This window comes from Colius striatus, chromosome 17 (assembly GCF_028858725.1).
Source record: "Colius striatus isolate bColStr4 chromosome 17, bColStr4.1.hap1, whole genome shotgun sequence".
Classification (NCBI taxonomy): domain Eukaryota; kingdom Metazoa; phylum Chordata; class Aves; order Coliiformes; family Coliidae; genus Colius; species Colius striatus.
Window position 1 is genome coordinate 13,345,843 of NC_084775.1, and position 12,335 is coordinate 13,358,177.

The window sequence follows — 12,335 nt, forward strand, 5'->3', positions numbered from 1 at the left end:
GTCTCTTAAAAAAGTCACTAAGAGTTCTCACATTTCCAAAATTTGATGACTCGGGGCCCATTCTGGTTCTGGAGCAAATTCATGTAAAAGTCATCATAAGTCTGCATGTGAGCAGATATTTTGTTACAACCTTACCCAAGATATTTGCCTTCCTGTAATGCCACATATCTCGCCATGTCTGGGACTTGAAATCCTAGCTGGTCCATGTGCTTTGTTTCAAGGATAACCTCATGAAGTGAGGGAGGAAAGTTTACCATGAAGTGGACACTTTTCTCTGTGATGACAGACTCCTCTGTTACAGAGCTCTACAGCACAAGCAAACAGGAAAAAAAAAAAGAGGAAAATCAAACTGTTAAGAGTTGAAGGAGAAGCTCTTGGAGACCTCTGATAAGGCAGTAGGTAAAAGGACTGACATTCAGAGCTTGTGGAAATGCCTTCCAAATTCAATAGCAACCTCAGCATTCTAGTTTCAGAAATTATACACAAGTACTTCTTCAGTGAAAGCTAATTACAAGAAACAAATCAAATCACCTCTGTTTACACCCTGCTGCAACAAGTTACAACAGAAATGCCAGAAGTTCGAGAAGCTCATAGTTAGACAAAGGCTTCATCACAACAGGATTCTGCAGGATCTTACCTCTACCTAACTTCAGTCCCAACTTTTGTTTTAATGTCCCAAAGATGTTGTGCCAAAACCCCCAAATTAACAGGAAATACAGCAAGGAAGAACACATAAAGAAACAACATTCATTCATTTGCCAGGTCATTGAGCAACTAAGTCTTGTAAGAGACCACAAACATTTCTGAGCTTAGAACTTTTGAACTTTTCCTTTCAAAACTGTGTTTAAAATATTATTCTTTAAAGAAATCTTGCTGACCATTAAAGCAGGTTTCAGTTCTTCCCCATAAAGAAGTCTGATACAGTCTTCCTCTATCTCACCTGCTCAGAAGCTTCTGGACTAACACGGGTTGCAGCCTCATCAGTGATGACAGTCAGCAGAGTATTTTCCAGTAAGGGCAGGAGATTCTGTTCTGTCTCACCTCTCCACTGCTTGTATTTTTGGTCTTCATACTCTTTCAACCTCTTGGCCACTTGAAGATACATTTGTTTTATCTAGAAAGGAAAATTGTGTACAAGTTGTTTTAAAGACCATGAAAAACATTCAACTAATCTGTCTGAATGTGATGTCTTAATATAGTTTCTAATTTGTATTAGATAAGAGAACAAGTAATGCCTTGTAGTTAATGCAGGTGATGGAGAATTTGGGCTCTTGAATTCTGTCATTTATTCTGACACCGTCTCTCTGGGAAACCATGGGAAAGACCCGCTCAGCTCTTCACATCAAACATGGCTTGACATTACAACTTCCCCTCATGTGAGAATACTTTCACATCCTTAGAAGAAGGATATGAAGAAAGCATTTCTTCATTAAATATCAAGAGAACCAACATACTTCCTTTCCCCGTTCACCAGCAAGCAACTCCTCTACTTCTTGAAATCGAATAATAGGGTGTTTGATCCGATCGAAAAGAAGTCGTGCCCAATATATTGCTCCAGCCACTGGAGGATGATCCTTGCACAAAGGTGGATCCTCGAGGTTCTGAACAAAGATCTGCTTAATATTTTCAACCTAGAAGGGAATTCAATGTGGCAAAGAATCATTTCTCCACTTGCTTGTCCCAGGTCAGTATCTAACCTGACACACAGCACAAGCTCTGAAGAGAATTCCAGCTGAAGGATTTTCACTAGGTAAACAGCTTCATGTGATACATAAGAAGTCCTTAAATTGAATACCTCTTGACAGTATTGGTCCAAAATATCACTGAACTTCATCATCATGTGCTTATGAACAGTTTCACAACAGTGGATGTGTTTGAACTTTAATAGCAGGTCAAATGCAGCTTCTGCTGATTGAAGGGTCTTAAAAGATTCATCAATAAAATTTTTGGTCTCTTTTTCAATAATCTAAACAAAGGAAGAAAGCCAAGAAATCCTATCACTTAGAGATACACCTTGCAGAACCAAAGCCAAGAAATTCTGTCACTTAGAGATTCATTTTGTATATATATATAATAGTGGTCAAGCATTTCTTCACTATTTTTTTACCTTTTACATTACTAACAAACTCGTGGCTTTCCAGTAAGCTGCAGGACATGAACATTAATTAACATGTCTGCTGTGCAGACATATAAATCACAAAAAGCACTGTGACAATTTGTACTTTGTGGGTAGCTGAGTGATGAAGGAGTGAATGTATCAAGAAAAGGAAGCTTTACTTCTTTGTAGGACATCATTCATTGAGACAGGGATCATATGTAGCCCCTGTTCATGATGCAGCAATTCCACCAATGAACAAAGAGTGTCCTTCACCATTTTCAAGATGAAGTGGAACTATAAATGAAAACAACTCAGAAACAGAATACTGACTTTAAAACATTGGTCAAGTTCCTCGTGCTTTCATTTACAAATTTACTCATATGTTCTTTTCTTCTGCAAACTCACCCTTTCTGTAAATGAAATGGTTAATATTCTAGGAGGAATTTGTACATTGCGAGTAATGAGGTGAAATCACAGTCTATGGTACTTACCGAAACTTCTTCTCTAAATTCTTCCATAATTGATTTCCAGTCATGTTCATTTTTCATGCTAAAAGGGTCAAAAGTCAGTTCTTCCATAGGACTAGTTAGTCCCTGTACTCGTCTCAACAGGTTATTAACACGCTTTGGATTCCTTGTGACAGCTTTCAGTTCAGGACAAAATATATTGCAAAACTCTTCAGTGACCTGTTAATTCAGGACAACATACCAGAAAGCTTCATTTTTAATGGGCACTCTTGGTTTTTTGCCATTTAACACATCTTGCTGATAGTATTTCCTTTAAAACTAAAAGCATCTCAGAGAATGATCAATTTGTGCTGTGATTCACATTTCACATATTTCTACAGAAGCCATCAAGTAACTTTATGGAAAAAAAAAGACCCACTCGAAGGCCCAACACTTCAGTTGTTAAAACAGATAATACCCAGTGATTGTTCCTTTTTATTCTACTTCTCACATGTGCAGTTTTCACATACCCAGACCACTGATGGATCACTAATATTGCTAGTTCCCCTGACTGAAATTAGCCTGAGCACCACACCTCTCCATACATCCTGCAATTTGTACACTGATTCATACATGGGGAAATGTTATAGTATAGAATACTTAAAGGCTTGTTGTACCTAAAAGTCTATCATTAAGCTAGAAACCCATGAAAACTGTTAATCTGTGAGCAGTTACAAGTCCCTTTGTTCAACACAGCAACACACAGAGTAATATCTGTCCTCAACCACTATCTTGAGAAGAGTTATTTCATGTCAAGTGTGACGTGCAGCTTTGTTGGCATCAAAGGCACTGCTCAGGTCTTAAACACAAAATCACATATAGAAATAAAGGCTGTTAACATTTCAATGAGTACAGCACAAAAGAATGTCCTCTGCAGAAGAGGACACTGATCATATGTTTATTGTCTATATTACTACCTGTAAAATATCATACAGATCTTGACAGACTGAAGACATATAATCTGTTTTCTCAAATAAACGTTTTCGGTCAAACTCCCAGTGCTGCTTTCTTCCTGATTCTTTGATTTGGGCACGGACATCAAAATAACATTTCTTCCATTGGTCAAGAGTGCTTTTGGCTTCTGCTATTTTCTTTTTTGCAGCAGCTCTATCTTGTCTATTAATCAAATCAAAACAGTTTAGATACTACAGATAGAAAGATTACAGATAGAGAATTGTATCTCAGCTGGATTAATATACCCCGGTTTTGCAGCTTCTAACTATACAAGATCTAGGTGAAACTTGTAACTGGGAGGCCTTAACTTGCAATGAGATTGATTTTGAAAGGAGATAATATCAGGACTGATTTTGATGGTATTTAAGCCTCTTGTTTTACCACTATGTTTTTATGATTGATGTCCTTTCAAGACAAAAGAGGACAAGTACCTATTTCTTCAGGGATGATTCCATAATTTATGCAAATCACAAAGTAATTTCATTTTTAATTGACCTTCTCATACAACTTCAGATAGTGAAAAACACTGAAGCCTATTAGCTACTGCACTTTGTGTAAAACAAGCAAAGCTTTTGCCAAACAAAGCCTAGTTAAACAAGAATCCAGTATTTACTTAAACAGCACATGTAAATCCACAGCTTTGTGCACTCTTGCTGAAATCTCCCAGGCAATTCGTTCCATGAGGGGGACCATCCGTTCGTCCTTGTTGTAATGTCGGGACATTATCCACACGAGTCTCAGGGCATCCATCAGTTGAGGAATTGTATCCAAGACAGCATTAAACCCAGTGCCATATGTTAAATTCTATTAAATGCATGATAAATATTGTAAGATGTCAGGAAAATATGCAAATAAATATGCAAACCAGTACTTCTTACATATATAACTGAAGTTTAGAAAGTCTGGGGCATTATTAAATCAATAGCTCAGCCAAGGAACCATCTTGGTGCCCAAGCAACACACAAAAATGGAGTAGAGAAATCTTTGGTTTCTGCAACTCAGCTATGCCATCAAGATCTCCCAAGGTAGTGACTGACAAACCAAGCTGTTCACAGCAATGGGCTTCTCCTTTCAAATATTAGAACAAATGCAACTCAAGCTAAAGAAATAAGCCCTTTTTTTAGTTCAATATAAAAAAGCTGGAGTATATCACTCAAAAAGCAAAAAATAAACGAGATGACATCAACAGAAAAATCAAGCTCAGGTCACTACAGCTACAACTCCACAAAGTTTTCTTAAGGGTACATACCTTCAAAGGGCGTTCAAGAACAGAAAGGAACTTCACATTATCTAGAGCTTCCACATGATGTTTTCTGAGGTCACTCAAGACCATCTGTAAATCTCCAATATGTTTGGATTGAGCTTCCTGTAATATTTCAATGGCTTTTTGCACTTCTGGAAGCTTTATCTGTTCTGTAAGAGCACTTAAAGTATTGTCTCTTTCCCTCCAGAAGTCAATTTCTGCAAGTGGACCATTACCCTGCAAGGAACAAAAGAAAAATTCTCCATGACTGTTATGCAAGAGTGAAAACCAATAACCAGGGCTGTATTTGTTCCTTCATTTCAACATACTGTATGCTGAGAAAAAACTGACATGATTCAAGCTTGCAAAAAAACTCAGATAGAAGAAGATTCTTGAAATCAAAAGAGTTTTACATATGCTCAAAGGGATTGTATCTCTGAGTTGGAGGTAGAGAGTCCACGCTTGCAAAAGCTTATGTACAAGTAACTTTGTAGGCATGAAATTCCTCACTATATTTAATGGTATTAGTCACATGGGTATTTGCAGAATCAGGACCTTACAACTGGAATTTCTTTTCAGATATTGCTTTTTACAAGCAAAAATACAGCCATCTATTAAAAAAAATAATCACTGCAGCTTCTAATACTTCCTGGCTCTTTTGGATAACAAAAGTACTTTAGTTTTCCAGTTATTCTCTGAGGGTAGCATCTGCAGTAGGTTACTTTATATTCTATTTATGTTCTATTTCCCAAAGTCATGCAGTTCCTTACTACTTTTTTTCTACTTTACATGAATTAATAAAGGGCTTTCCAACAATCAAAGATGGATTAAAATGAGACATCATTCAAAGAGATTCTTGTGGGGAAATGAAGTAATGTGTCTGGGAATAAAAGCAGCTTAGTGTTATATACAACATTACCTGTGGAACGTTCTTCAGTTGTTCCTCTACAGCTGTGGATATTAATTTCTGCCAGGTCATTGCACAACTTTCCAGAGCATCAACTACTTCTGGAACTGTGGCCAGAACAGTCACTTCTCCATCTAGATCTATACTTGGCATCTCCAGTTTAGCATCTCCTATTGGGGAAAAAAAAAAAGAACATGAATTAACTGTCTCATTCCATCAGCACTGGAAAAATAACAACACTGAAATAGCTTCTGCCTTCCATCATGTCAGCTGCTGAGGAGAGGTAACATGCCACCTGCTCTGCCTGACTGAGAATATGGCAAACCACAATCAGTTGCTTGACAGTTAACATAGTGCAAACAAAGAGCTATTCCTAGAAATAAATGAAAAGCTCTCAGCTTTCAAGACTTAACCCAATCTCTTACTATTGAGAATTAGGATTAGGACTTTGCTGAAGAAGATTATCAATCTGCTTATTGTAGGCCACTATGCTCTCCTTAATGGCATGGCAGTAGCCTCTGACAGACATGAGATGCTAAACAAGAGGTGAAAGTTTATTCAGTCTCCCGCTTTCTATACCCTGCTATGGCCTGAGTCCTCTGAACATTGGTAAGCAGAGGTATGTTTACCCTCTCTCCTATTCTTAACTCCAGACTGTTTGAAAGTCCATCACTGATTTCATCCATTTCTCCATACTGCCTGCTATGCTTCAGGGCAGTAAAAATACAATAGTTATCAGCAGAGAAATGTGATTCAGGTCTGGAGCTTCCCCAGAAACTGCATGTATTTGCTACTCTACATAAAGCCGTTCCCAGGTGAACCCCTTTCTGCTGTCAGGTACTCAGCACCACAGTGCTGGCATATTTTAGCTTGTTGTAGAGTCTGCTGAGTAACATGTGACAATTTGTGCCTGTTCATTTGAGTTTCATTCCTCATCTCAGTATTACCGTATCCCACGGGCTGCTCTTTCCTTTCTGCAAGCTCAGCTGCTGGTAAATTCCTTTCCTCAGAATCTGTGTTTTCACTACATAGACAAAAGGAAGATCCTTCAGTCTGCTGCTGACTATAGGAGAGAGCTGGTGAAAACACCTGTAATTCAACCAGGTAACATAGATTAGATAGTTTGTATTAAAAGGGAAAACAACAAAATCAGCTTACTAGCAATTCTTTTAAGCATTGGATATGTTGCTCTAAACTTTAAGTGCAGCTCCTTCCATTTCACCTCTTTAGCATCATTCTCTCTGCCTCAACTTCTGCACAGCTCCAGCATGCTTTTACAAACATCTATCAGCACAAGAATAAAGGTACCCGGTGTCACACTCTTAAATGGCTCTCATATAGGGCCAGGCAATGAAATAATGCCCATCTCTGTATCTTTACAAAAATGTGGGAAATAAAACATCAAATATTAACCAAACTTCACTTTGGCACATGAAGGTCACTCATTAAATATCAATGTTGTTTATGCATAATCCATATGGCCAGCAGAATACTAAACAGGCAAATCACTCACAGAAACACTCCAGACTCCATATAAAAAAGCTGTAAGGCATTTACCTGGGAGATGGCATTCTTTAACATCAGAAGAGTATCATCAGTCAATACACCAAACTTAATCACTTTAGGAAGAACCTCATTAGCTTCAGTCAGGTCACTAGGTTCAGTAATTCTTTCTAAACAGTATACAAAAAATTAGCATACATTTAATGATTTGATGCAGAAAGCATAAAACATCAATTCCTTTCCATACCAAGTTAAAACTTCAATAAAACAAAGCGTGACTGTAACAAATTAGGTTTGGTGCAAGTCGCTGTCAAGACTAATGCTGGTTTAAACAGTGTGGATTCTTTTTGAGGAAGGGCAGAAAAATACCTAAGTGTGATCATCTGACTCTAGGTGTTTACAATCCAGTCCTATAGCTAGGAAATAATTCTCTGTTGAAACAAAACAGTGGCCTTCATTTGAACTCCTATTCTACAGACAGATTGGAAAATCTTGCACAGAAAAGAACCAAATACATGATCATAATTTTCTTTTTCTCAAACACCCTGTTTCTAGAAAAACTGGAACTAACAGGCACATATAAAATACCTCATAGCTTTAAACCACGGGTGTTGCTGCTCAGTGTGCCCACATAAATGCAGATGTTGGGGTCAATCTCTGCCATCAGATGTGGAAGTACCTGTCTGCTTTAGTGTAGAAGCTGTTTCCCATGGTACTAGATACTGAGGTTTGATTGTGACCAGAACCAGAGCTACTCCAGATGTTGGAATAACTCCTGATATTGGTTTCATGATAAAAGTAAGAACTACCAGAATAAATCATGCTCCTGTTGTGTATCAGAATTTGAGTCAGGTCAGGAAGCCTGATACCCCAGCCATGCTCCTCACCTGAATCACTTTCTGTGAATTTCATAGGGAAAACATTCCTGACTCCTGGTTCTACTCTGCAAGGATTCCTATCCAGTTAATTTAAGCTGCATATGCTCTGTCCCAAATCCAGCCACTATCCCCTTTTCTCACTGTGAGTTACTGTTAAATGGAAAAACTGGAAACACTGAGCCTGCAGTTATCCAGGGCACATACCTTTGGTGTCTCTCAGGAAATAGACAGTAAAACCTGACACAAATTCTTCAGGGATTTCATCGAGAGCCACATAGAAACACACTTTGTCAACTTTCCATTCTTGTAGCTGAAACAGAAAATAAAAAGGAAGTATGACTGTCACTGTATGCTGCCACATTTCTTAACAGCAAGAAAATGTTTGCCTGCAGTGAGCAATAGGAGAGAATTATTAATTTAACTCAATTATCTTCACAATGCCATCCAAGTAAACCACATTAAGGAAATGTTCAAAAGTCACTCATCTAACAGTAAAAATCACATTTTGGAAACTGTTGTTTTCCAGCACAACAGGACTAAAAGCATTAGTGCTGGAAGAATAAGAAACCAGAAAACAGTTCAATGCCTTTGTGAGAACATGCAAGCCTCTACTCCCCTTCTGCCTGCATCTCAGTCATAAACCAAGTTAGAAACCCCAGACTCCATCCTGAGCATCTAATTATGCAAAAGACTTGAGGTACAAAAGCTTTTGTTCTCTGTCTTACCTGCTCCTTCCATGGTGTCTTTACCTAGCAATTTTTCTAACTGCAACTTTACTTTTACAAGCAACTTTTGTACCACCTAATGTGGTACTTGAGTCACTCACTGCTGCATTTTCTCACCAAAAGTCATTGTTTTGCCAAGCAAACTCCCTTTGCAATGTCGTGTCATTCATGTTAGAGGCTGTGCCAGGTACCTCAGGCTTTGAATGGAATTTCCTGTTCTGTTGTGCTCTCAGTGGTTGTTCTGCACCCTACCTCCTTAATTTAACTACAGTTTTACTGAACCATTTGCATCAGAAAGCCAGCATCTTCCTATGTACACAGCAAAAGACAAACTCACCAGTGTGTTCCGTTCAGACCCACTAGAGAGAGCTGGTGTATGACCTGACACACTTTCACTGTCTGTAGATTGCAGAGGGGATGTCTTACTTTTATGAGTCATCCCTAAGAAAGAATAACACAAGAGACCTCGATTAAAGAACAGATGTTCCATGCATGTGAAATGGATCCTTTCAATTTTCTTCTCAAACTAAATTGACTGAGCATTTTCTTCCATGTTCAGCACCACTTTTCAACAACCAGGCATCCAAACCTGAATTCCAGAGCCAGTCAGGAATTTAAAACTTCATTTTACACTTTCAGAAGGTGCACCATGTCTTCTTCCCCTTTCAGCACAGGCTTCTGGACACTTAAAAGTGGAAAAGGCATAGCTGCATCCCCAACTGGATCCTTAGTGTGACGATATTATTATCAACCAATAAATAACTGTCCCTGCCTTACTGCTTTTCAGCATTAACCTGCAGCTGCCTCCATTCAGAGGCTCTGAGTGGGAAGTTGAACTGTATTATTCCTTTGCTCTACTTATGCATCAAACTTCACCACTTCACCTTTGTCACCCTAACCTTTTTGCACAGTATGAACTAAATTCTTTTATGGCTATAAAATACCAGGCCATGACTCTTCACTTCTGCAAGTAAGTGTTTCAGAAGCCTGTGTTACACAGATACTAAGAGCAGAGAATAGAAACTCTGGGCCATAGGAAATCATGTCTGTCTTCTGACACTCTTTCTATCCTTTTCCCTTTATTATTTTTCTTTTTTCTTCTCTGAAATACCATGGTTAAAGTATTGAGTCTTAATGCTACAGGATCACCACTTTTACTCTCAATAAATAGCACCAGAGCAAAGATAAGAGCTTGCAACTCTTAAGGGGAGTTACTTCATTTCTATAAAAGGGAACATATGAACCCTATTTACTTTAAGAAAATTAATCTCTAAAAATCTGAAATTATAAAGACAGTAAAAGACATCACAAAGACTGGATGGAAGATGTCTACTTGTGGGTCAATTTTATTCACACCAGTCAGGCTCTTTCTTTCCATCTGTTTGGAAAAGATGAAAGAAAGCTTTATCTCAAAGGAGAACCTCGAGGCAGAAGCTCCTGAGAAAACATTAATTGGTCAGAATGCCCAGGACACTATCCACAAAATCACGTCTGCTTTCCAGGGAAATCTGTATATTAACGTTACAGATACTGCTGGATCTGCTTAAGAAAGCCACAGTAGCTAATCATATTTAGTCCCTATGCTAGTAGGGCTGCAAGGACTTTGGTCACTCAAACTACCCACGTGCTTTCAGCCAGAGAAGGCTGAGACAGCTGCTCAGGAAACAGTTCACCTGGGCCTTCCTCCTGCTGCCCATCTGAAAATTCATCTGTGTTACCTGTAGCTGCACACACGCAAAATGGGAGGAGCACGATAGAACCACTCTGCAGTGGGGATGGTTCTGCTCTCTCCAAGGCAGAACTAGGGAAGAGAAATGTCTGGAAACGAGTGGGGCAGAAGTGGTGCAGGAGGACTGGACATAGCCCAAAGGATGGAGAGGCAATAGCTAACGGCTAATTAACAGTTAATAGATGGATAGTTAATGGAGGTAGAATTCAGCAGATGGAACAAACAAGGGCTCGAGGGAGGAGGAAAATGGGGGTTTGGGAAAGTAGGACGGAGTAAAGGGGCTCGGGGTCAGGCAGCGCCCTGGGGAGGGCTCAGCAGGCCGGGCAGCGCGGGCCTCACCCGCTGCCTCCTCACCGTCCGCGCTGCGCCGCTCGGCCCGCAGCAGCAGCAGCAGCGCCGTGCCTGCCTCGCGGTCATCATCTCCGTCCTCGCTGCCGCGGTCGAAAAACCCCAGCGCTGCCCGTGCCTCCGCGCCGTCACCGCGGCTCAGCAGCTCCTCGAAAGGAGCCGGATCGGTCAGCCCCAAGACGGCGAGCGCTCGGTCTCGCAGCCACTGCAACCGCACATCGCTCACGCCCATGGCTACAACACGCAGGGCTCGCCCGACGCCTCCCGGTGGTCATGGCAACCGCCCGCCTCAGGCCACGCCCGCCCGCCTCAGGCCACGCCCGCCTCAGGCCACGCCCGCCTCAGGCCACGCCCGCCCGCCTCAGGCCGCGCCCGCCTCAGGCCGCGCCCGCCTCAGGCCGCGCCCGCCTCAGGCCGCGCCCGCCTCAGGCCGCGCCCGCCTCAGGCCGCGCCCGCCTCAGGCCGCGCCCGCCTCAGGCCGCGCCCGCCTCAGGCCGCGCCCGCCTCAGGCCGCGCCCGCCTCAGGCCGCGCCCGCCTCAGGCCACGCCCGCCTCAGGCCACGCCCGCCTCAGGCCGCGCCCGCCCGCCTCAGGCCACCGCCCACCCGCCTCAGGCCGCGCCCGCCTCAGGCCGCGCCCGCCTCAGGCCGCGCCCACCTCAGGCCGCGCCCGCCTCAGGCCACGCCCGCCCGCCTCAGGCCACGCCCGCCTCAGGCCGCGCCCGCCCGCCTCAGGCCACCGCCCACCCGCCTCAGGCCGCGCCCGCCTCAGGCCGCGCCCGCCTCAGGCCGCGCCCGCCTCAGGCCCCGCCCGCCCGCCTCAGGCCGCCGCCCAGCCGCGGCCACTCACGGGCCTTCCTTCACCTCAGGCTCAGCGGCAGCTGAGATCGGGCAGGAGGTGCGAAGTGGAGGGGGCTGCGTACCAGGCCATCCCCCTCGGTGGAGGGGAGGGATAGGGCTGCCTACGGCCGTAAGGGCCGGCTCCGAACAGCACAAACGAGCTTTTATTGGGAAGTTGTAGGAAACAAGTGCAAAATTTAACTTAGGCTGCTCTGAGGGCACAGGTGTTAAAACATCATGGCAATATCCCCACTTTCAGATGGATACACAAAATTATATAGGACGACCTTTTTCCACCTGTTCAGTGTAAATGTGTTCTGACATCACATAAGTAACAATGTGTATTATCCCTACAGCCACAGCTAAACACACAGCCCATTCTTCCCTCGCAGGCTAAAGTTATTCCTAGGAGGAAAAAAGCTGCCTGAGACCACACTCTAAAAACAGCAGCCAGGACAAAAATTTCACATAGGCAGTTTGATTATTTTGAGTCCTTACCCAGACAGTGCAAGACCTGTTCCAAGGCCAGTAGAAGCAAGGACCTGCACTGAGCTTGCCTTGCTGAACAGCAGTTTGGAGAAAGCTCCTTGCTCCAGGGTAATAAC

The 12,335-nt window shown here is 42.4% G+C and overlaps 2 protein-coding genes across 2 annotated transcripts in view; one reads left to right on the top strand and one right to left on the bottom strand.

Annotated features, from left to right (window-relative positions):
- DNAH10 (dynein axonemal heavy chain 10) overlaps window positions 1-11,123 on the bottom strand; it is a 53,216-nt gene extending 42,093 nt beyond the window's left edge. Inside the window, exons 1-14 of the mRNA XM_062010337.1 lie at window positions 10,883-11,123; window positions 9,152-9,255; window positions 8,294-8,399; window positions 7,266-7,381; window positions 6,656-6,797; window positions 5,721-5,878; window positions 4,808-5,038; window positions 4,172-4,362; window positions 3,522-3,720; window positions 2,590-2,784; window positions 1,796-1,966; window positions 1,455-1,631; window positions 992-1,114; window positions 136-305 (exon numbers count right to left, since the gene is read on the bottom strand). Coding sequence (XP_061866321.1) covers window positions 136-305; window positions 992-1,114; window positions 1,455-1,631; window positions 1,796-1,966; window positions 2,590-2,784; window positions 3,522-3,720; window positions 4,172-4,362; window positions 4,808-5,038; window positions 5,721-5,878; window positions 6,656-6,797; window positions 7,266-7,381; window positions 8,294-8,399; window positions 9,152-9,255; window positions 10,883-11,123 — 2,324 coding nt within the window. The remainder of the gene's footprint in view (window positions 1-135; window positions 306-991; window positions 1,115-1,454; window positions 1,632-1,795; window positions 1,967-2,589; window positions 2,785-3,521; window positions 3,721-4,171; window positions 4,363-4,807; window positions 5,039-5,720; window positions 5,879-6,655; window positions 6,798-7,265; window positions 7,382-8,293; window positions 8,400-9,151; window positions 9,256-10,882) is intronic.
- LOC133627130 (proline-rich protein HaeIII subfamily 1-like) lies at window positions 11,122-11,775 on the top strand. Its single transcript, XM_062010338.1, has one exon. The coding sequence runs from the start codon at window positions 11,122-11,124 to the stop codon at window positions 11,773-11,775; it is 654 nt and encodes a 217-aa protein (XP_061866322.1).
- Window positions 11,776-12,335: the final 560 nt, after the last annotated feature.